The sequence below is a fragment of the Ambystoma mexicanum genome, chromosome 1q, assembly GCF_040938575.1.
Source record: "Ambystoma mexicanum isolate Mex_15411 chromosome 1q, UKY_AmexF1_1, whole genome shotgun sequence".
NCBI classification, from domain to species: Eukaryota; Metazoa; Chordata; class Amphibia; order Caudata; family Ambystomatidae; genus Ambystoma; species Ambystoma mexicanum.
In genome coordinates, this window is record NC_090922.1 from 637,465,754 (window position 1) to 637,491,276 (window position 25,523).

The 25,523-nt window shown below is 44.7% G+C and overlaps 1 protein-coding gene across 2 annotated transcripts in view; it reads left to right on the forward strand.

Annotated features, from left to right (window-relative positions):
• Window positions 1–25,523, forward strand: part of ABCA4 (ATP binding cassette subfamily A member 4) — a 1,737,150-nt gene that overhangs the window by 716,009 nt on the left and 995,618 nt on the right. For both annotated transcript variants that reach the window (XM_069641223.1, XM_069641222.1), the window contains exons 8-9: window positions 16,708–16,797; window positions 22,150–22,390. In XM_069641223.1, the coding sequence (XP_069497324.1) occupies window positions 16,708–16,797; window positions 22,150–22,390 (331 nt within the window). The remainder of the gene's footprint in view (window positions 1–16,707; window positions 16,798–22,149; window positions 22,391–25,523) is intronic.

Genomic DNA, 25,523 nt, shown 5'->3' on the forward strand with positions numbered 1-25,523 from the left:
TCCCCCTCTCTCTCTCTTTCTCTCTCTCTCTCTCTCTCTCTCTCTTTCTCTCTTTCTCTGTATCTCTCTGTTTTAAATAGATACTTTGTATCCCATGAGGAGCAAAAAGAAGTATCTGCGAGTTGGTAGATGAGGAAAAGGGGCAGCCTTGAAACTCCAGCCATTCCCACGAGCGAGCTGCTAAGGATTGTGGGAGGGAAGAACTTTTGGTTCGGAGGAAGGGTTGCTTGAAATGTTAGGGCCGCTTTCCCCGATTTCACCTTCCTTAGTTTGCTGGTGGGCAGGCTGAGTGATGCCTCCAACACCACTCTATGTAACATGCTCAGGTGCTGTGCTCAGCGGCCTAAAGGGACTTTTGCCCGGTGAGGCAGGGAAAGTCTTTGCCAGGCATTGGTCCGAGCCGGGATCCCTACTTGTTTCTCCCACTGGAAAAGCGTTTGTCAATGTGTTGACGAACCCAACTGCCCAACATTAGCAGTTGAGACAAAAGTACAGATATGATTTGACCTTTACATATAACACGGTGCATGCTGGGTTAAACAATACCTTGGACAGCATAAACTATCAGATGACATTGCTTCTTTACTTCACTCATTTCTGCAAAAGACCCTGCAAACTTCCCCTACGGATGCCTTTGTCTCAGGTCCATGTACTGCCAGGACCCCCTCTCCTCCACCAAGGTGTCACCCGGCCTTGTGATCCCACAGCATCCCTCTTTCCAAGGAAGGATACGCACGAGGCAATTCAGAAAGGGATGCAGGGGCAGAATGTAAGGGTCAAAGTGCGCCCCACATACTGTGTCTGCAGTCGCCTGCAGGAAAGTGCAGTGATTCACGGGGAGGGGGGGACTTGCTTACAGGAGCGAGGGCTGGCTGTGTAGGCACAGTGCCCTCCACGCTTATGTAAGTATTGTGTGCATGCCCGGCCGGGACTCACATTTGCACTGGATACATGCACTCACATGGGGGAAGTCCAGGATCAGCCCCCCTAACCAGTGAGGTGGTCTTAGGTTCTATCAGGCGGGGCTAGGCGCTCATCCGACACTCATGATTCTGCCTCCCTCTTGGCAGGCATCCTTGTTAAATCTAAATCGGTACACGTGGCTGAAAGGGCCTCTCCTGGTGCCAAAGGTAGGGCCAGACTGGTGCAAACAATAGGCCTGGCACCAATACAAAAGTGGGCGTCAATCGCAAATGACAGGTTTCTTTCTGCAACAAACTCATTTCTACGTATAGGGGCATTGTTGGTGAACTTTGTGCCAACCTTTGTATTGTAAGGCACATTTCATGAGTAGCATTGGTCAACATGACTGTGCATCGAAAAGAGCCCATTCTGGCCCAAATTACTGACCCACACTAGCCTGTCGGGCCAGACCTATCCGGCATTGCCAGATTGCCATGTAAACCAGACCTAGTCTGGCAGACAGGAGAGATCCCGGCCACGAGCACTTGAAAGCCCCCCACCCCACCCCCCCCCCCCCCCAGGAGATGCCAGCCATTTTCTTAACCGACCGTCTGCCTTCTTCCGACCCCACGTCCCACTTACCCAGCAACCTGGCTCCACTTTAACAGCGCCACAACATTTGAATGCTCTCACATCCTCATGGTTTCTCTGTGCCCCCTGCCCTCTAATGGCATTCTTGTCACGCGGTCTCCACGCGTTCGGAAATATAATAACGAAAGGGGCCAAGTCTGCCGTTATTACCGCAGGTAACTACCACTCTTTCAGTGACACACGCTTCAGGTGCTCACCCACTATTGTCGACCAGTTGAACATGCTGCGCTGCCTCCTGAAGCAATTGTAACAGTTGACTTAGTGAACCAATGTCAGCATATATGATGTCTTGGTAAGTGGCAGTCATCTACGTGACTGCCTTGTAAAGCTATCTGACTGTGAGGCCCGGTACAGGTGTAATGCGCTTTACATTATGCTTTGAGTAATGCAGCAAGGAGTAAATGGCAGGTGGCTTCAGCTGTGGCACAATCGCATGTACCTAACCTTTCTGCCCATACTACACCATTCTAACAGGCACAGCAGCCCCCCGCCACAGTGTAACGTGGGAAAGGGCGGCATCAGGGCCTTTCAGCCATTTCGGCTGATGAGATGAGAGCCCACTTGCTCTCACATATTATGGGGTTTGCGCCCACTCGTTGTAAAAAATAATTAGATCAGCGGCCACTCTCTCTTAAAAATGATGGGATTTGCTCCCACTTACACGCAAAAATGATGGGGGATTAGCCTCACCCAAAAGGAAACTGCACAACAGTATTCAGGGACTCGCAATGTACCCTATTACTTCCTCAACATGCAGCCTCACATAACTTGACCACCATTCAACTTCCATTTTGACTAACTTAACAAACTCAATCAACATGATAGTTATTTTATTTTTATTTATATAAATCCCAGGAAAGCAATGAGTTTTTGGCACAGAAACGCTTACAAAATATAACATTGTTAACAGAGCATAGGAATGTGATTGGAAGACCAGATGTTGCAGGGGAGGGCAGAAACATAAAGCAGGGACGAGTAGAGAAAAGAAAGGTGCCGTTCTGCTCACAGAAGCACCGGCACCGTTGTTAATGGTGCCGGTGCTTCCGTGGACCCCATTCCCATGGAGTCTGAGAGGACTCCATGGGAATGGGGACGTATAAAATTACCGGCGACTGACTTCCCGGCTGCCGGGGTCAGAATACCCCTCTGTTACTGGGAAGTCAGGCGCTGGTAATTCATTACGGGTCTGGCGGAAACCTGCCGGTTTTACCGGCACGGTTACCGCCAGACCCGTAATGAGGCCCATAGAAACGGGATGGTGGAGGAGGTGCTAAATAAGGATGGAGGGGTGACACTGTGTATCATCATTTTAAGCAACAGATAGTACTTCTTAAAGAACATTTCGTGACTTGTATACATCTGTAATCTTCAAGGATTAGTACAGTGTGCCCATAACAACTCCACACATGGCTCTAGACCCTAAGAGAACACTAATGCAAGTAATTACAGTGCAGGCGCTCTGCACTTAATTCATAATTTCAATTTCCGCCTTTTCTTCCACTATGGTAGACCATTCTAACATCGACATCATTCATCATGATAATCAATGGTGCAACTTAAACAATTCCAGGCAGCCCTGTCAAAAATCTAAACGTGCTTAATCACGATTTCAGCTGTCAATGACTAGCTAATTCAACCAACACACTACAACCCTGGGATGCAAACGTTAAAACAAGCACGTGACACTCTACATCGAATTAGTAGGATACATTAGTATCTAGTGAGCTTGGACACACTATTAGTGCTATATTATATGTGGAAAGCTGCAGTCACAGTTGTCCAGAGCCTTACCCTAAGCCCTAGTCAAAGCACTAGTTTTTGAAGAATCACCATGACACTGCGCTGACCAGTTTGGTCTTAATTAGTGAAAAAAACTCAACCTCTCAAATATGGTTGTGTATACTTTATATTGTTCATCAATCAATCAGAAGAACCTGACATGCAGTTCAAGCATGCAATGCATCAACCATGCAATGCATCAAATAGGATTTTACAAATTCCCCTAATAGTTTGACAAAACATTATATATACCCTGTGGTCTGACAGCCAAACTCTTCTTTGCTCAAACACCTCATATAGTAGAGTTTTACAATAGATATATCATCTAGCAGCCGACACGTGTTTCAACCAGAAGTCCTTCTCAAGGCTTAGATGGATCCCTAATCTGGTCACAATAAAAATTAATTGATGCCTGTTCTTTTAACTTCTTGCACGTCATTTTTACAAGTACATCATATGCTTCTAGCTTTTATTTCTAATTACCATGTCAGTAAAAAAAGAAAAAAAGAAAGAGGATTATATAGGAGAGACAAACAAAAGACAAAAGAGAAAACAAAAGATACTTTTAGAAAAATGAAATGATATGTAATCAATAGATATTTAGCCTTCCAACACCCCTAAACGTCCCTTACATATAATTTCATACACCTTATTGTGAACATGTTCTTATTGTGTCAATCCTATTAGCAGACTTTGTGAGACAACCGTGATTCTTAGTACAAGGATCTAATAAAATATTATTTATATAAAATGTGTTTGTGATATAATTCTTTAATATGGCCACTTGGATTGGCCTATAAAGGATGACAGTCTTATTACAAGGTGAGCCCTTATTGAGTGCCATGCACATACATAATTTATTGCCGAATACACCTGTATATTCAGTGTGTGGTGTGCCCATCCACACAATATTATTTTTTCATCATAGGTTGACACTTACCCTAATATCAAATCAATATTTGTGTGGGTTCATGGTTTTGTACCTATCCACAAGTAAATGCATTATTATGAAAAATACAGATTTTTAATTGACTAACTAATTTGGATAATTTAATCACAAAAGTCACCAAATGATTCAATTTAATGTTATTGATGGATGTCAATGAACTAACAAAGCAATTACCCTAAATAGTATTAATCGTGTGCCTCCATAATGTTTGGGCCAATTTCCGTGATGATAGGATATTAACACTGTTGAACCTGATGGGGCTCTTTAAGACAAGGTGGCGCTCTTATGGGAAGGATGGGGGTGCAGAAATTATTAGAACATCAATAATAAGGTTGACTCAAGATGTTGGAATGGTGTACGCTGTTTTATTAACAATTATCTAAAACAGGAAGTACAACGGACATCGACAGACGTCTCATAGAAAAATCTAAAAAATTCACATAAAAACATTCTTTTATACTAAAAATTCATCATCATTCGCGTCATACTACGTGGCAAACTGTAAAAACCTATGTGGGGCTGTGGATGGGTAACAGGGAACATCTACATATACTTTCTATAGGGGTTAAGGTTATGATTGGGTCTCTACTGTCAGGTGGGCAACTAAGACCTGCTCTAGTGCATGAGTCAATTCCTTTCGCAGACCTATCTCCGTGTAGCCTATTTTATCCACTTGGATTTTGAAATGACTTCTTCTACGTTCCTTGTACGCGGACCACTGGGCATTCATATGCTATACGCCTCACCTTAACACTATCATATATTTTTGACGATCTCCGTCTCACACACTAAATCCCATCCTCTCGTTACTTTATATTTTTTCAATCCCTTTCCCCACACTTTTGCCAGTTTCTTAGTCTACTCACCATTAGTTTTTCAGTTGTAGGCCCTCGGTATCGTCTCCCCTCCTGCAATCTGGCCACTGTCGCCTTCAGTCCTCTCGGCGCCTGTGGAAACCAGGAGGAATTTCGTCAAAGAGCGATCCGTCCCACCTGTATCTTCTTTACTTGCAAGCTTGACTATTTTAGCCGTTCTCCACAGGAAACTTTGCGTCCTTCCAGCTGGTGGGCAAAGGGTATCGGATTATCCGAGAATCTCGAGTCTACTAAATCGACGGACCTTTCATTTATGCATATGACCCGCTACCACTTGTGAGGTGGTGCTCTTATGGGAAGGATGGGGATGCAGAAATTACTCAAACATCAATAATAAGGTCGACTCAAGAAGTTAGCAAGGTGTATGCTGTTTTATTAACAATTATCTAAATCCGGGAGTATAACAGACATCGACAGACGTTTCATAGCAAAATCTCAATGATTCACATGAAAAACATTCTTTTATACTAAAAATTAATTATCATTGAAATCAAACTCCGTGGCAAACTGTAAAAATGTATATGTGGGGCTGTGGTTGGGTAACTGGAAACATCTACATACACTTTCTATGGGGGTTAAGGTTATGATTGGGTCTCTACTGTTAGGTGGGCAACTAAGCCCTCCTCTAGTGCAAGTCATCTTCATTGTCATAAAATACACAACAATCTGTTAGGTTTCAAACTATAGGGCTCTTCGCTATGTGGCCCTCAATAATTGGCTGGCACACTTGTACCCTTCTGGAACATTCCACTCACTAGCAGCGCACAAGCTGGTACTCCAGGTGCTGGTAGGTTGGCCTTGACCATACCTCCCCACCCAATTAGCCCAACATCTGTCATCACTCTTACTTTCTGTCACCAATTAGCCTTTGAACATAACCTTGTAGGCTTCATAACTCCTGGAAATATTAGGGAGTGCGTGCATGCTTTTATCTTCTGGTCTCTGCAGAGTATGCCGAAGTCTATTTCCATCCAGGTCACATGACTGACAACCACATTTTGAGCTTCTTTTCAATATTAAATGGTATTAAAATGAATAGAACTTGGCACTCATTGTCTCTCAGCTGCATCTTGGCAGGAGCTTGGCTCGTCTCTTGTATTCATTTTATCCTATGAATAGACAACCAGTTCTCGGCTGCACTGGCTTTCTTGACACTGGGCCAGACAAGACTCCTTCATTCTTTCTTGCTTGTCAGCTACTCTTTGTTAACTGTGACACACTTTCAGGCTTCCAGCTCATATACTACGTATAGCTGGCTTTTATGATCACTTAGTCTACTTGCGTCAATGGCTCTGTACAATTATAAAACGGTTTTGCCTTTTCTTTCGTGCTCTTCACATGTGTAATCTTCATTTTACATGTAACAGGTTACTTGATTCTTTACTTCATCACTGGATTCTATATTTTCTCTTGACGTTCTCCACTATTATCTCTTCTCAGTGTGTCTCGTTACATCATGTGACATCACCAGTCTGTTCCCTTATTCATCTTCTCCCGTTCTTCAGGGATCTTTCCTAAGAGGCTGTCAGCTCTTTGTGGATACATAAAGAATGGGCCTCATTACGGGTCCAGTGGTAGCCGTGCCCATAAAACCATCAGGTAGTCGTCAGATCCATAATGAATTACAGGCGCCTGACTTCCCGGTGTCACCGGGCTATTCCAGGTCTGGTTGCCGGGAAGTCAGGTCAGGTCAGGCACCAGCAATTTTGTTAGTCCCCATGGAATGGGTGCATGGGAGCACCAGCACTGGCATAAATGGTGCTGGTGCTCCCATGAGAACTCTGCGAGCGGGTGTCGTCCCGCCAGGGAGATATGACCCTGGTGGGCAGGATGGCACCCACCCGCATAGTTGTACTTTGCCGGTCCGGTAACAATAGTGCTGGTAGTCTTAACTGCACCGTTGTTACCGGACCGGCACAGTTATAATGAGGACGATAGCTTGTCAACCATTGACAATATCCCCATAGGGGGATTTTACACATCCATGAGGAACTGTAGCAAAGAACAGATTTTTTAACTGGAATGTAACTTATTAGAGCAGAGATTTAAAACAAGGGGGTATTCATCAAAATGTATACAGCATGCATATGACAAAACCAAAAATCTTGCTTGGTCATCTTGGTCAAACGTGTAGATCATATAAGAGGAGAAGGCAGGCCTATGATTAACATCATTACAAAATACTTGAGGTACACAAGTCCTATACAGAATAGTACAAACACATTGGCATCTCCTGCAGAGGGATAACAATTTGAGAGAATATATTGACAAGAAATTACAATTTGTTTACACAAGAGCACCTATTATTAAAACAAGACTGAGTCCATCTTTTTTTAAACTATCCAAGGACCAGGACTTAGTGATAGTGACTTGTTAAGAACACTTGCAGGTTTCCACAAATGTGGTACTTGAAGTATTTTTCGATATGCGCACACTGATTGTTTTAAATTTGTGAGTGACCATGCAGACCAAAGATTTCCTTAACTGTAAAACGAAATATGTTGTTTACACAATAGTATGTGTATGTAAGGAAAATTACATTGGGAGTACAATATGACAAATAAGAGTCTGGATCAGAGAACATTTGTCGAGCTTCAACAACCTTGAACCAAAACTGCCTCAAGCAAATCATTGGCAGATGGACAGTAAAGGTGATATCAGATTCACTGGCTTACAAAGAGTGAAATGTGGCAAACGAGGAGGGAATTAAAGATTATTGCTGAGACATCTGGAAGCCAGATGTATTTGCATACTATGCACTACTTACACCGGTCTGAATACGAACCATGAGATTAATGTTGTTCTGTATATTAGCTATTGACATTTTGATGATTGATCTGGTATCGAGGATATGTGTATACAATTCAATGATGATCAAAGAGTATAACAACTCTATGTTTCTTTATTTGTCAAATGAGTCTTGCTGTTAAGAGTAAACGGCATACCGAACGGTGACATCAGCTTGTATGTAATATTGGAAAAGAAATGTGTGCTTTTATATCTATGCATAATTGCTAATATTTACACTCCCTTTCAGGTGATTGTGCTGCAATGGTTAGCCAGGGGAAGGTGAATTAACACTATTCACTGATGTATGAAATAAGACCCCTAAGAGATTCGCAACGGGCAATACATTTATAGGCATCGCTATCTTCAACTCTGATGGAAGGTTTAAAGAGGCTCGAGCGTGGAATTTATGATAAATTGTACTTGTCTAATCTGTAAGTAGAATAGCCCATACACAAAGTTGAAGATGTCTATGGGGAAAATATGTGTTACAAGGAATAATAGGCTGAATTTCCCTTGAGAATATTCTATTGATCTGTAGATCCAATAGGACTTGATAATTATATCTAAATATGTAAAGCAGGCTGAATGGGACCACCCTTATTCTCATTCAAGTGTCTATATATTATAATTATGACATATATGCATGCTAAGATGAGAATCTGATTGCATATATAATTTAATAGCGGAAGCTGTGATATAGTGCTAACAGTAGTTCACTGTGTTCAAGAATATTATAATTTGCTAAGAATAATTAAGTAGAATTTTACATAAATTAATGATATGATATTCATCCATTTTGTATAATATTCACTTGTAGTAGCTACAATATAGGGCCAATAGTAGCGTTTTTGTGCTTAAAAATAACATAATATGCTACTAATAATGAAGGCCATATCGCGGGAGCACTCCCACAAGTTTGTTTACTCTAATTGTAATTAGGAAGTGACGTCACACGCATCGAATGTGTGACATCACCCGCCCATATTATTACTGGCTTAACAAAATGGCACCTGCGGTTCATAACATGTGGGACGCATGCCTACAGGATTTATCCAGCTATAGAATTTCACAATGAAATAAAGGTAAGCATAATGAATGTACTTTAGAACACAATGAACTAAGTATAATATCCAATGTTTAATACACAGGAAGTCCAGAGCCAGCATGGATATATATATAACATGATATCTGAGCAATATAAGATAAGATTGAGGAGGCTTTAGTTAAAGGATAAACGGAAAAGTATGGGGATATGAGTAACCCAATAACTCATTGCCTGTTATAGCAATAGCTGCCCATTATAAGAATGAGTCCATTCTGTTTAACATCAGATGCATCCTCAAGGAAACCATGAATATAAATGGCTAGCTACATCGAATATTATTTGCATTTCAGTAACAGTGTAGAGGAGGAGCCAAAAGCCTCCACGAGAAACCCTGCCCCTAACCTGCCTATACGTTGGAAACCAGAGATAGTGACAATAGCGACACCTGTAATGTTGCCAATAAGACGAGCAGCCTTTGGGGCAAAGTACCCAGTGAGGAAGACATTGGGCCTCATTACGGGTCTGGCGTTAACTGTGCCAGTGCTACCGGCAGATTGCCACCGGACCCGTAATGATTTACTGGTGCCTGACTTCCCGGTAACACCAGGGGATTACAACCCTAGCAGTCCGGGAAGTCAGGCACCGGCAAATTATAAGTCCCCATTCCCATAGAGTCCTATGGGCATCTATGGAAATGGGGACCACAGAAAACACGGCACTCACCCGCAGAGTTGTAATATGCCAGTCCAGAAACCACGGTGCTGGTAAGCTTACTGGCATCGTCGTTTCTGGACCAGCAGAGTTGTAATGAGGCCCATTGTGTTTCAAGGTAAAGCTAAAAAAAATCCTTGATCAGTTCAATGTGTGTTGCATGAGAAGCTAAAAATCCCTTATACGTCTAGTCTATGGCGGTAATTACATGTACATGCTCTATAGATATATAAAGCGCCTTCACTTCAAGTGTGGCTAAAAGATACCCTCGTTGCCACTCTAAGTCATTGAGGAGAACTTGGGTGCTGTCCCTGATATGTGATGGTAATTCAAGCACTTGTTGTTTTATAGCATTATCAATGGGCCTCATTACAAGTTCGGCCGTAGCCTTGCCGGTAAAACCGGCAGATTGCCGCTGAACTTGCATTTTTTTGCGGCCTCTGGCAATGGGGACGTACAGGGCCATTACAACCTTGGAGGACCCTGTATGTCCTCATTGCCAGGCGCCGGAATCTATTACTCCCCATTCCCATTTGAGCCCCAAGGGGGCAGAATCATGCCGGTGCATCCAACATGCTGTGCTCGTGGGTGCCGCTCGACCGCCAGGTCTGACCTAGTGGGCAGAAAGGCACCTGCGAGCACAACTCGTAGTTTACCGGTCCGGGAACTACGATACCTGGCAAGCTTACTAGTACCTTAGTTCCCGGACCGGCAAACTTGTAATGAGGCCCAATGTATTTCAACCAACCCTCAGTTGCCCAACCAATACCATTGACAATCGGGTGAACATCCAGGAGTATTGCAAATGTTTTATGAATCTTTGGTAGGAAGTATGTGGTGGGCATGGCTGTTTCTGTGGTTTTGAGGAAATATTTTTCATCATCAGTCAGGAACCACCATGTTTCCGCAATTGTTTGTAGCTCCTGAATTACTTGTGCAGTAGGGTTGGACGCTAGTTGTCTATAACATCCAGGTGTGCCTATGAGTTGTTGGACCATGTTAATATGATCTTCATGATTAAGAATTACAACATTGCCACCCTTATTGGCTTCTCTGATTACAATAGTGGTGTCATTGGCAAGTGTTATCCAAAGTCATTCTTTATTCAGCAGTCAAATTAGATCTTGTACTCTTCTTATTTGGCTTCTTGTCTAAAAATTGATGCATATCAATAATGATTGCCCTGTGGAAGGTTTCAATTACCAGTTGTTTGTGGCATGACTTTGGCTCCCATTCTGATTATTGCATGCTCAATATTTATCCCCTGTTCAAGAGACATGAGTAAGTGGGTGGTCTCAATATCTTGAATGGTCAATAAGCTCAATGGTGTCAACACTTCCTGGGGTTTTAACATCTGTACTTGGTTGGCGAAAAACCTTTTAAGCTTCAGTTTACGTATACATTTAAATAGATCAATTTGAAATGTAATCAAGTTGGACCCTGTCGTAGGAGCAAATGATAGTCCTCTGTTCAAAACCGAAATTTCAGATGAGGTTAATTGCAACTTGATAAATGTGTCACTAAGTTTGTACTGTTCTCTTTGCCACTTGTCTCTTCCTCCCTGAGCTTGTCAGTCTTTTTGTCGGATCTTGTCTTCATCTGTTTCTTCCTATTCCTCCCCTCTTGGTTTTCGCTTTGTTAAGATACTTTGTTCTGTTGGATCTTGGAATCTTATGTGTTTGGTGATAATTCTTTGATTCCCTCTCCTGTATCTTCGGATCACCTCTAAAAAAACATCCTTTGTCCTGTCGTGCTCAATGTCATGCTGGAGGACTGTGCAACTGTTGTTTGTAAGGCCTTCCGATCTGAGTCAATATCAGAGCTACCCAGTGAAGTTTTAGGTGTACTTTCTCTTGATGTTGACCTCTGACTTTCATTGAATTTAGACTGGAAAGTATACACTCGATCATCTCGATGGTCACGATGATCACTTTATTTGTCAGTAGCTGTCATAGACTATCAACCATTGACAATATAATGGTTGAGCAGTATCTAGTGACGCTGCTGTGCTAATAACGTACGAGTAGTGCATCCACGAGGCCCATGAGGAATATTGGAGGGGGTTGCTTGGCTCAAATACGATGAGGGCTTCAGGTTAAAGGTGAAAATGTTTCCCAGCATGAACTGGGATGACGAGGATGTGTAAGGGTACATTCACAAGATGATATCCATAAATGGGCACAAGAGCATGCCAATGGGGGAGAAGCATCCAGTTAGGAGGCAATACCCGAATTCAAAGGGCAGGAATTGCCAGAGTAGCGAGAGAGGAAGGTGACACTTTCAGAACGGGGTTGGTGCCTGGTCTAGGGGCAGCAGATCGGGGAAGGACACCACATGTTGGAAATTTGATAAAGGGAACCGCACTTGGGGAGCCAACTGCAAGTTCAGGCACGCGTGCAGGAAATGCGGCAGAGACCACAAGGCTGCCCGGCATGGAAGTAAGGAGCAACACATCCCCAAGCAGAGGGAGCAATCAAAGCAGAAGGGAGATGGAACTTAGATTGAGGGAAACAGCCCCAAACCCCAGCAAGCACGAGACACTGCAGCCGCTGCTGGGTTCTTATCATGACAGAGTAGCAGCCGGGACACTCTTAAGGGGTTCCTCAGAGGATTTCAACATACCAAGCCACAATGTTCTTAGCGGGGTGGTCCCAAAAATCTTGAAGCCAGCAGCCATTAAACAGGAGATAGTGGATTTAAAAATAAAAAAGAAGATAACGCTAGGTAGGATAGGGGCGCTATTCACAGTGCCCCTGTTTGAGGAATTTGTGGTTTCCCCCCTAGGGGTGCTCCCTAAGAAGGAAGAGAGGCAACTCAGATTGATTCACCATCTCTCTTACCCTAAGGGAGCATCCGTAAACAGTGGGCTAGATCCGGACCAATGTTCGTGGGGTACACTTCCTTCAACGAGGCACTCGACCTGGTGAAGGAAGCGGGCAGAGGATCTGTTCTGGCAAAGGCAGACATTGAGTCTGCATTCCGACTATTGCCAGTCCACCCTCAGAGCTTCAGGTGGCTGAGGCTCCAGTTTCAAGACAAGCTCTATTTCGACAAATGCACGCCTATGGACTGCGCTATCTTGTGTCACTAATTTGAGTTGTTCAGCACCTTTATAGAGTGAGCAGTGAGGAAAAGATGTGCAAGTGCTAAAGTGTCACACTACCTGGATGATTTTCTGTTTGTAGGGAGGAAAGGTGAAGAAGGTTGTGAGGTGCCGCTAAGTGCTTTTGAACAACTTGCAGAGCATTTGAATAAGCACAATCCTCACATTTATGGGTAGAGAGATTGACACCATTGAGGTGCTCTGCAGGCTCCCAGCAGAGACAGTAGATCAGTTTAGGGAAGCAGTGCAAGAGTTGGGGAAGAACGAGAAAACAGCCTTATCGGATTTGCAGAAGATGATGAGGCAGCTCAACTTTGCAGGCAGTGGGATCCCGTCTGGCAGGGTTTTTGCAAGAAGGAATGCCCAAACAACGGCGGGGTTGGTGCAGGCACATCACCACGTGCATCTGGGGATGGGAGTGAAGAGAGACCTCCAAGTAGGGGAGAGCTTCCTGGAATCCTACAATGGGGTGTCGGTATAGAGGGAGCCATGGGAGTCTAGCAAGGAGATAGAGCTGTGCACAGTTGCTTCAGGAGTTGCGGGAGTCAGAGCGTTTCTGGCAGGGAGCTGGTGCATGAGCACGTGGCCAAGGACGTGGAATGAGGAGAGGCTGACGGGGAACAAAACATTCCTGGAGCTGTTTCCCATTGCAGTCAGCTTCCACATATGGCAGGAGAAGCTGGTCAATAAAAAGATCACACTATGATGTGATAGCCAAGCAGAGGTACAGGTGGTCAATAACGGTGCAGCAAACTGCCCGTTAGTGCTTGCTCTGCTGAGGTTCTTGACACTTACATTGCTGAGATTGAATACAGAGGTATGGGCGAGGCATATTCCGAGCATGCAAAACAGCATAACTGATGCATTTTCTCATTTGCAGATTTAGTGGCCGCAGGTATGTTGCGGCGGTACAACGGGTATTGGAAGAACTTTCTGGCAATAGCAAAGCCCAGTGGAGTAATTGGAGAGCATGATGTTGTAAAGTTCATAGCAGAGGCCTGCAGGGCAAAGAGAAGCAGGGCATGGTCAGCAACCACCCTAGCAGCAGTGGCTTTCTACAGAAGGACCAGAGGAGAATCAGACCCCATAACAAGCAAGGTTGTAAGGGCAGCCATGAAGGGCTGGGGGAGGATAGAAGGCAGGGAGCCAGATCACAGACACACCATCACCTTCCAGATTCTGGCAGATATAATGAGTGAGATCTCAGTCGAATGCAAAGGGGGTTATGAGACCAAACTCTTTATAGCAGCATTTTGCTTAAACTTTTTTGGGCCTTTAGGGTTAGCAAGCTGGCTGCGGCAAACAAGGCAGGTGATGGCCAGGGCAGCCTCAGGGGGGCTGGCATGGAGCTGCAGGGGCAGGAGGTGGGCATTTTACTGTGGAGGTCAAAAACAGATCAGGCGGGAAAAGGGCAGTGGGTCTGGCTGCGCTGCATAAGAGAAGGCAGCTGCTGCCCGGTGTGCCTGCTAAGCAAACTCCTGGCCGTTAGACTCAGAGGCGCAAGGAATATGTTGGTCCACACTGACAGGCTGCCTCTAACAGTGTTTCAGTTCCGGGCGGTGTTGGGCATGGTGTTGAGTAGAGTGGGCAGGGACCCAAACGGGTATGTCACCCACTCTTTTAGATTAGGAGCAGCCACCACGCAGTAGGGGCAAGGACAAGCGTCCAGGGGATTAAGGAGATTGGGTGATGGAAATCGGGTACCTATAAAAAGTGCATTAGGACCAACAAGATGTAGAGCTCTCCAATTATGGTAGTATATATGTTTCTCCCCCATCCTAGAGGACACCACATCTGACAGAAAGGTAGCATGGGTAATTGGCCGCTTGTTTGTAGGGAGAGCAGCAGAATGGGTGAATGTCAGGAGAAGTGGAAGAAAGGGGGCCTTGGGTAAGACGGACATCCTTTGGAAAGTAAGGAATGAGATGGGATGAACTGGAGAGAACAATGGCACAATTGACCGAAGAAGAGCCTTCCCCCCACCCCCCGCAGCCCCCAACATAGTAATAATCCACTAGGGGTGAATGTCCTGGCCCAATGGGGCAGAGGTCATCTGCCACACGAAATGTGCCACACAATGTAGGCATTGAGCAAGGCCTTGGAGGTTTGCGAGGTTATGTGGTCAGAAATTATTACTCGGTTCACATGGAGAGAGGCCAAGTCAAACTCAGCTGTTGAGAAGTCTAGAAAAAAGCTGAACATGGCAATGGCAACAATTTGCAAGAGGGATGGTTTCTCAACAATCAGGCACGGGCTGATAAACCTGGGAGTGCCTGGGTATTACGAGAAGGACAGGGTTCACCTGTCGGACATGGGTTGGTACCCCTTTTTGCTGAATTTGGAGGACGCCTTGAGAGTGTGAGGCAGTGAACAGTAAGTCAGTTGTTGCATTAGTGGGGTCTGCAAAGGGGCAAAAAAACTTTTTGCTGTGGCGGTAACTCAGGCGATTGAGCAGTGCCGAAACTAACCTCCTGATGGAGGGTAAAGGGGACCAAGAGAAAATGGCCCCGTGTTAGACTCGCACAGCAGGGGACAGCATGGTAAAAAGAGGAGGGGCACTCCCCGTGGTCGTCAGCTTCCAGCTTGGGTTGGTGGAAAAAGGAAAGCATAACAGCACTCCCTGCAGCCCATCAGCGGCGACTGCCAATTAGTTTTGCGCAGAGCGGGAGGCTCTGGGAGGTTCGGGGAGTGAGACCTAACGAAGTATGCTGGAAAATGAATGGATAAGGAAAACGAGAGCTGACTGTAAATAAAGAGAGAAAGGGGGTGCCCAGGAATAAGAATATTAAACAGAGAGGTGCTGCCGTTTAAGAATAAAACTGCGGCCTCGTTGTGCCACAAATAAGAGCTGGTGTGGCCTCCGTTATTTATCCAAGGTGCGCTACAACAGGGTGGTATCCTCTTTTGAAGGCCCTGGCTCAGTCTCCCGGAACAGACCGGTTGACTCTTGCAAACTTATGTAAGAGACAACCTCTGCCCGCTCTCTCACGAACCTGCACACAGCAAGCTACCTGTAGACGTGTCCCACTATTACAAAATGAAAATGTACCTGTGAAACCAGCGCTACAAAGTGGCCTCCTCTGTGACATATGTGTGCATTACCAAAATGATTACATATTTGCTCTTTTTTTTGTTGTGAAACGGGGCCATTGCCCCTATCGTTTCGGTTTATTCTGCAGATAACTGTTTCCTTCCCATGCGTTATGACATAATCCAGTTTCCTCAGCTTGCAAACCAGATGAATTCCTTAAAATGAATTTAACTACCACCGTTTAAAATGAATGTGTGCTGTTAGTTGAGCAGGGTGAGTATTGTGGAAAAGGTGGTGGAGAGTACAAGGCCGCTCGGCACAGAGCGTCCCTCTGCGTAGACCTGTGGTGCACACCAGCCGACCGGCGTGTTTCGCAGAGAGACTGCTGCCCCGCAGGCCCTCGGAGGCATAAGCCCTTCCGCCTGGCCGCGCTTGCGTCACGGGTCACTGGCGCGATGCGGAAGGGCTGGAGCTGTCAACAGGCGAGCAGTGAAGCGAATCGCAATGCCTGTCGGGAGACGCGTGCTTACAGCATTACCCACCGGTGTCTTATTGGTGATGAGTGGTAAGAGATGGGCCCGGAATAGCTACACACTCACGCACATGGCTGTCCCTTTCACTCCTGTGGACCACGATCATCTTCAATCATATCATTTGAGGTCTTCAAATCACACCGCATGATTGATATTAGACATTTTCCACACAGGGATAGTGTAATGCATGAAATATTGGTTTTAGAATTTGTTCGTCAATCACTGCCATGAAGACCAACAGCAGCATCAGGGCTGCTGGTTGAGGTCTTGCACTCAGGAAGGCTTGAATGGGAACATGAAAGGATCACTGTGTGTCCTTCTTGGTTTTGTCTTTCAGCTCCCCACCGTCCTTGATAGCAGGTCCCCAGGAATAGATCTGCAGTTTTGGGGTCAAGTCTTCTCCAATATGTCGGAGTCCCTGCAAGAGGTAAGAACTCTGCTCACTGATCTCAACGATAGTGGGCCATTTGGGATTTATGCGCCAAGAAGCCTGCAGGGCACTTCACTACCTGTGTGGGGCAAAAGGTCACTCTGCGCAAGACAAACACAAGTATGCTTTGTACACATTTTCACACCGTTCTTAAAGCAGCATTAAATACCAATACATACACATAAATGGCATTTCTAGTGTAAAAGCACGTTCTCTATCATTGCTCTAGGAGTTTGTAGGCATATTATGTTGCTGCTTCTGCCATATTGTCTAAGCACTTTTTATGTATATTATTATGATAGAGGTACACAGTCACACAGCGTTCTCTTGTTAAAATCAGAATTGCAGTCAAGATTCCATACATTATACAGCAAGACAATGGGTGTAATTTTAGGAGGGGGGACAAAGGTGTTTGTGCCCCCCAACTTTTGTGGTGCACCATTTTGTCCCACTGATTTAGAAGGGGCCCCTTTCATTTAGATGTCAAGGTCTCCCCACCCCCAACATTTTCAGCAAAGTTACTCCACTGGGCAAGCCGCGTTGGCGTGGCGATCCTGAAATGCCAGTCTGTCTTGCAAAGATGTGGCATAGAGGGAGAAGATGTCCACGGGCAGAGCCACTCTTGTGCTGGTGTACCGCCCAACCAGCCCTAGTGTTCATCTTATTCCCTTTTCCCTTGAGGGACTGAATGGGAGAGGAGGCGCTGTGTTATCTGCAGCCTTGAATAATACCGAAGATTGCTGCAGTTTGGCTCAAAGGCTCTTTTCAGGGCACCCCAAAGGGCCAGAGCACACGAGCTAAGTTACCTGTGGCAATCACCTGTGGTGGTTTGGAAAAATATGGAGACATGCCTTAATGAACTGCTGGAGACCAATTTGTTTGCAGGCTCGCGCAGATGACAGAGCAGAGCAAATATCGGTTCTTGCCGGGGTTCAAGCCAAATCTTTATTGCAACACGCCAATAAAACATGTGAACTTTCAAAAAATGCGGTCCATTAAACTGCTTTAAAAGGATTACTTAGTTTCAAGATGAAACCTTCCAGAAATATAATAAATTCACGTTTACAGAGCATCTATAATAGATACAAACCCTCTGTAGTAATTCCAATAAAAGGGCAGAGGTGTAGCCCTACGCTCCCTTGCATTCCACCGGGTGCATAAGTCAACCTGTAAAGCAATCACGTTCTTGGCTCTCATTTTTAATGACCACCAAATAAAATGTGCAATGGCAAATGTAACTGTTATAGAGTCATTGCTGCATGCACACTCCTTATCCCCTGGCATTACCCAGCTACTCCTTAGCAGCTGATAGTGGAGCTCAAAGACAGAAAGTGGATCTTTATTCCCTGGGATGACAACTCAACTCCATGCGCACACGCGCTCCATCATACCGCTCCAGGGCTACTGATCTGTGATTGAATTCAGTTGCTGGGTCCTTAACCTTGACTTCAGGATTTTTATTTCGGGCCTTGCAGTCTTTAGTGACTAGTCGAGAGACCCACTTGGATTTTGGGCGGAGGGTGTCAAGGGCAGGAAGTCATCGGCCATCAGCACCCAGTGGGACTCCAAAGTATCCTATGGTTCTCATGATGTATGACTGCAGAATCCCCGGAGGTTCCTCCAGACTAGCCTAGACCATGATTCCCAGATATATTTCAAGCAGGGAGGGAATTCGCCCCAGCAATCCATGTGACCTCAGCCAGGGGCTCCTCATTGGCCCAGATCCTAAGTGAAAGCAGCAGCAGCTTCACCTTTGCATGAGGTCCAACACCCCTGATGCCCGGCTCCTCCCTTAAAAGTAAATTGGGAGCTGCTGTGGGGAAGGCAAACTTTTATTTCAGCCACTGCATTAGTCCACCCCTGAGCTCACTCCCACATAATGTTCTTGGGGCAACCTTGGCCTGGAATACATATAGAGGAGCGTTTGTGGCTCTGGCTCCAATCGTATGGATGAACCTCTGGATACCCCCAACCTGTTGGTTCAAGAGGCAAGTGTTCTTCATGGCCTTAGTCTGCCCTGATCCCATGGTTGAGAACCTCAAAACCAGGTAATCTAATGAGGAAATCTCCCTTCTTTCCCCTGCCAAGTGCCCTCTCTAGGTTAGTGGCATTCTGGAACCCCAGCCATTACCGTTGTCTTGCCACATAATTATCCTGATGGTCCTGCAGTTTGTCTCAAATGCACCCCGCAACTTATTGTGGCTGTTCTTCATCCTGGTCAACAGGACTGCACAAAGTAGCAGACATACCTCTCAGGTCCATTTTAGGGACATCGGCCCTCGTAGCCATCTTCACAGGTCTCCTGTCTCTTAATGGTGTGGCCAACAACTGCACCTGCTGGAAGGATCTAAACATTATCAAACAAGCAGAGCATTGCCCAATACTGGCCTCAGATTACTTTCCTTTCCAGTTTTCATGTTCTCTTGACACCTTGTCCAACATTTCCTCTGAATAAATATGTTGACGTGGGCTTTATCTTTCTCACAGAATGGTTCCCTTTACCACAAGCAATACGTGTTAAACACCATTAGCATATGTAAGAATCATCACACTCATTGGAAAGGATTTTGAAGAGAAAGAAAAACTACGAATATAGGTGAAGAGTCTCATTTGGACCATTAGCATCCAAATGACATTGGGAATGTGCTTAGAAATGAAAACAGCAGGATCGGGTAAGGGGGAGGCCGTTATACTGTGACTTGTACTGTAGGACTCCGCTAGTGAACCAGAACATCCTGCGTACGGTTCTCCTAGCATGCTTGTAGAAGAGAGGAGAAAGACAGGGCAGTACCATATTACATCCTCCATGGACAGAGAGACCTGTCTCCTGAAGGTTTTCCTTCGGCCGACCTAAAGCGACAAGTGGCAAAGAGGATGAAGGCGACTCAGACATGGCTCCTCGCAGGGGATCAAGCAGAACATCTAGTGAACCCAATGTTGGCCTTGGGTCACATATCACTTGCTTAGCAGCAACAGGGCGTCCCATAGGCCTCTGGAGTTGGGCTCGTTTTTAACATCTTAACCATTACGCCACACCTCCACATGTTAGTGCAAAACTCCAGAGTGCGCCCTTGATGTCTGTTTCAGGCATCTGGACAATGCAGCTGCTCTGGAATAAATGGCCCAGACACCAGCGGAGCACAGATTTTATTCACAGTGGAGTCCAATCAGCCCAGTGCTTTTAATGGCAGAAGAAATTGCAAGACAACATTTGAGGGCGGCGACTAAGCAGTGTACGGCACGGCCACAGACTGGCAAGCAGCTAAAAAACCTTTTAAAGATATGTTGTCTATTTTGTAAAAGTCGGGACCTAACAGACTTGTTGAGTATTTCTGCCAGAAATGAAAGGGCGTAAAATATAATTGTACAGGTGTTTTAAGTGTATTTAATTAATGGTCAGTCAAATAATCAGCTAAAATAAAAATGTTCAAATATAAAATTGAAATAAAATCGAAATAGGTCAACAATGCATTCACCATTACCTTAGTTCTTTTGAGGGAAATATGATTTTTGGGGTTTATAGTGATTGCACCGAATGCCAAAGTATTGAATGCCTTAGCGTCTTAAAAAAAGCAATGAAAAAAGCATCAAATGCATTTTTTTCATTTATTTTTTCATTTTTTCTAATGGGGGGGTCCCCCCAGCGCCTGTTTTTTTACCCCTTAAAACCCATTATAATTAAAATAAAACCTTTACCTTTGAAAAAAATGCATTCAATGCATTTTTTCGATGCATTTTTTTCGATGCATTTTTTTCGATGCTTTTGGCATTCAATGCTTTGTGCTCGATGCAATGACTGGATACCGATTTTTTGAGTATTAATATTATTAAATCATTCGGATGACAAGAGGTTGATATAACATGCAGCAAAAATCAAACAACGTATTATCATTATCGATATTATATTTCCCCTTCCCATCAAGTGTTTCAAAACACCCAAGCTAACTCCAAATGGCTCTATCCAATGACGTGTTTCTAAACATGGCAGATAGTGACATCTGCTGGGGAGCCGCATTGGCACTCATCTTGTTGTTGGATTGCATAGTCCAGACAGAGGGGGCTGAGCTCCTACTAGCACCCATCCTTGACTCAGCTCTCCTCCTCCTGAGTCTAATCGGAAAATGAGTGCTTGTGAATTGGGTAATAACAGCAGGTGTCATTCACTTTCCCAAGGCAATCAGTTTGTGGTGGACGCTATCTAAATAGGCCTTATAGTTATAATTTTTGAAGAGCCTAAGATGAACTCAGGTTTGTAGTCTCTTGCTCCCACACTAGCCTCACACTTTTCATGGCTCATGATCGGGGGCCTGTATTCTGCAATCCCCTGCTCAATTAAAGTGGCTATCACGCGTTCATTCCCCCAAGGAAAGCAACATTGTAGCTCACGATGGTCTTTGCCAATTTTATAATGTCAATTTCAAATCTTAGTGCCATTTTCAGCAGCAGAAACCCAACTGCCTGAAAGTTTGGGCTGACATATATTATTAGAAACGGCAAAAGCAGCTTTGGGGCTCCTGAAAGAACCTTTCAAGCGAAATGTAACTATTATGCCCACTCAAGTGGTTATATTCTAGTAAATCCTGTACCAGCGGCCTCATAAAATACCATTGACGCAGAGCGGGAAAGCAATAAAAGTAAGGAATGTTTGCGATAACATTTACAGCATTTGGGTAGGTGAAGTCCATGCAGGAGGTATACTGGGCACCCCTAGAGCCTCCGCAGTGCATGGGAGCCCCACATATCCTCAGGGTGACCCAGTATATGTGTATGTCTCCAGTGTAGCAAAGACCCCTCCGCATGTCTTACTGGGGGGCACTTATTTACTGTTACACAAGTACGTTCACACCGACCTGGAATAATATACAAGCAATTCCTGACTCATGGTTCCCTCCCGTTAGAGGTTATCCAGGAAGTTTACATGGGTTCCGACATGGCCAAGAAACCAACCATAATGAAAAGCAAATTGCTCCCATTTACAAGAGCACAGATCCTCCATCTTAACATCAAATGCCAACCTCTAACACCACCATAAAGATCAGCGAAAGGACCTGCTGTCTGACAAGTCAATTGTATGGCTCCGATTGCTGACTGTGCAAAATAGAATTCTCAACCCTGCAACACTTGTAGGAAACGGCCATGGGTCGCACTCAACATATACTGAAATAAAATGTGCTAAGCTTGGTGTTTTCAAAAGACATTCCTGGCCCGCTTCTTCATTCGCTAGCAGTGGCAAGGAATTATGTTTGCCAAGGTCTATTGCTACTTAAGTTTGTTTCTTTTTGAAGTGCTTGTTTTTCGGTTCATCACTGTCGCGCCCCAACCCAGACAGCTACTGTTTGTTTTCTCCAGTTAGCCCAGAAAGAGAGCTTTGATGACCTACGCTATGTGCTGCAACCACTCGTGCAAGATGGCGGCCCCAGCTCGTTCAGTCAGCTGATGAACTCCCTGTCAAGCCTCTTCTGCGGGTATCCCGAGGGCGGGGGATCCCGAGTGTTCTCCTTCAACTGGTACGAAGACAACAACTACAAGGCCTTCCTGGGCGTTAACTCCTCCAAGAAGGAATCCACATACATTTATGACACTACGACTAGTAAGTACTCTCAAAAGCCGTGCACTCATATCGAAGCTAATGATGATAACGAGCACACGCTTCTCCTTTGCAAAATAATATGTACTTTACACAGCAGGTAATAGCAAACCATTTTTAAAATGTATTTTTTGGTTATTTATAATGCGCTTAATACCTCGAGGTTTCTAAGAGTGGCCCCAGGGATCAAAGGCGAGCACGTTGCCCCCGTTGTAACTGAAGGGACAACCCCCTCTAAATTAGGACCTAGCATTTAGCAGATATATTGTAACAAAAGGTGTCCTAATCGTTACATTTTTTATGCATACATTGTGCCATGATTTTCTGATGATAGGCCACGATATATGTCTGTGAAGTTCCCAATTCAGAATCAACATAAGAATAATAATTTTGACTTTTGTAAAATTGGATATGGGGTGGGGAGAGTTAAACTTCCACTAACTTTATTTAATTATTTCATTTTTTCAAACTTGAGAGACATACTTTTCAGTTCAGCATCCTTCCATACACAGTGACGTGAAAACAAAAATCAAACCTATTCCAGAAGGTAGTGAAAGAATCTTTCACTCCTATCAACCATCGTGTACTTCAGTAACCGAGAGACAGTGAAAGCAAGGATATGGTATGGGCTTGTGGAGTATGTAGAACCAATAGTCAAGTACAAAGCAACACTTATGCAACCCATTTTTAGTATATGCAGAATCACATAGATAACAATACTTTACCTTACATTAATACAAATGTTAATGACCCGAAGGCTGTGGTATGGTCCATGTGCCCAAATTCTAAACTGTGGTCATCATTTGTACTGGTTTGCATGGATTTGTGTTCCTAGATTTATACTTCCGAGGTGGGGGAAGAGGTTGTAATAGGTCGACGTCTCTAATTATTAGCACAAGTCAACGACAAGGTGCATAGTGGCGTTGCTGTCCCTTCCCTGAGACGTTTCGGCAGAGAGTGGTTTGACATGCCTTCTTCTGGACCATTAAACTGATGAACCCCTGAGGTGGAAATATCAAATGACGCGATTACTTTTAGCTGAGGTGTTATTGTAACATGGCCAAATTACATATGTGCATAGATGCTTAAAAACAAAGAGAATTGGAAAATATAAGGACTTGGTGCAACTGATCTTAGTGACCAGAGAGTCACATCAGACTGGTCTGCCAGGGGTGAACGCAAATGGGATGTTGCTCTGACCTAGGGCAACACCCTCATGCGGTCATTTGATGTCCTATGAGAAAAAGAGTCAAAAAATATTTTATAGTAACCTTAAATGTGTGAGGAGGAGGTTCAAAGTCCGGTCCTCTGCTGCAATTAGTTGTTTCTGTGTATGGTGCAATGACGTCAGGTACTGAAAAAGGGGGAGATAAAAGTCCATGTGTATTCGTATTCTACCATATGCTAAACACCGAATTACCTTATGCCATGTAGTGCACAGGGCAAGAGATTACCTGATCTGGAAATATAGTGCAAGGTATACTCTCAGAACATTAGCAGGAGCCCAGGGGTTTCAGGTGGTCATGAGCAGCGTTAATGGGGGCATGCCTTTCTCCCCTGCATATTGGAAGAACAATAAAGACGCAGCTATTCAAATGGGCTGGCCTGCTAAAGCCCAAATGTCACATGGAGTTAGATGTGTACAGAGAGTTTATCAGTGAGAGACCGGGGGCCGTATCTGATGCTGTGGTAGCCCAAAGTCTAGGCGCAGACCCAGGGATCAAACATGTGTTTCTCCGCATTGTCTTGCGTCCAAGACGAGCATGTTGCCCCTGAGCTATCCTCCCGAGACCATGCAGAGTTCTCACATACTCATGACTCAGAAAGGGCATTAATATAGGGAAGAAATGCTGTCTTAGGGGGACTTGAGAACTGTGGAGGTTGGCTATTCCATCTTATGTGACTTTCCCAATACATTTATGAAACGTTATTTTGACGAGAAAAAAGGTCCTGTCTTGACAAAACCCAGTTTTGCAGAAGTTTGTGGTGTGCACCCATCCCAGCAGGGAACTCATGAAGCAAGTCATGTTTGAAAGGGAAAGATGGGTAGGCATGGGATGGAAGTGAGTAGTGGGTGAGTCAACAAGAAATAAAAAAAACCCACTGGCGAGGACAATATGCCCTTGTGGGGTGTCACAGAGCGTCACAATAGCATCGTAGTGGGCCTCGAGCTGCAATAGCCAAGGGGAGGTGGGTGAACGGCCCCATAGGGCTTGAAAAGTCGGGACAGAACGCAGATACAGGGAGAAGTGGACCAAGTTGCACGATATATATTAAAAACCAGCATGTAGAAGGGAAACCTGTTGCCAATGAGAGGCAGTTTGTTGTAGTAGGAAACCCTGAATTCGTCAAAGAAACATCTTTAGAGAAGAATTGTTAGGTTATGTCATGATAATGAGATTTATACCACGCACTGCTGCCATTTTAATGGCTTCTAGGCACATTGGCAGATCTGAAAGAAAAGCGGGCAAGGCTTGCTAGTGGCAGGAGCCTGATAGCACAAGAGTGATTTTGCTGTTCTGTTGGTTGTTTCAGTACGTGAAAAACAGTCAGTGTGTGTTGGCTTTGCTTCTAGGTGGTGTGGGTTCATGGGTGTTGTGTCTGTGTCTGTATAGGTTGTGTTATGTTGCTGTGGGGTAGTGTTACAATTTGTGTGTGTTGTGATTGTAGACACCTCCTTGGAGGAGATGTGCATTTTGATGTCTGATTTTAGAGTGATTGTTGTGGAAGTCGTGTATGTGTAATAGTATTTGGTAATTGTCTGGTGAGTTTGCAGGAATATGGAACCTTTTCAGGAGGGCCACTGGTAGGAGGGTGGACCCTTAAGCCGTGGTTGCGTGGATTGTTTGTTTTGGACTGAGATGTTTTGTGTGATATACAGTTTTCTTTCTCTATCCCTGTCCAATTTCCTTGACGTCATCTAGGCGGTCAACTTGGCTTCCCCATAATTCTTGATGTGACTCCTTTGTAAAGGTTACGTGTTTCCCTTAGCCCGTGTATTGGCCTTCAGAGCAGTAAATTGACGAGCCATGTTGTTAGTGAATTCCTGAAGGTTAGATGTTCTTCTACTGTGCCCAATGCCTTGGGGAGTTAGTTTTAGAGTTTTGTAGAGATGTATGAGAAGGCAGATGCACCG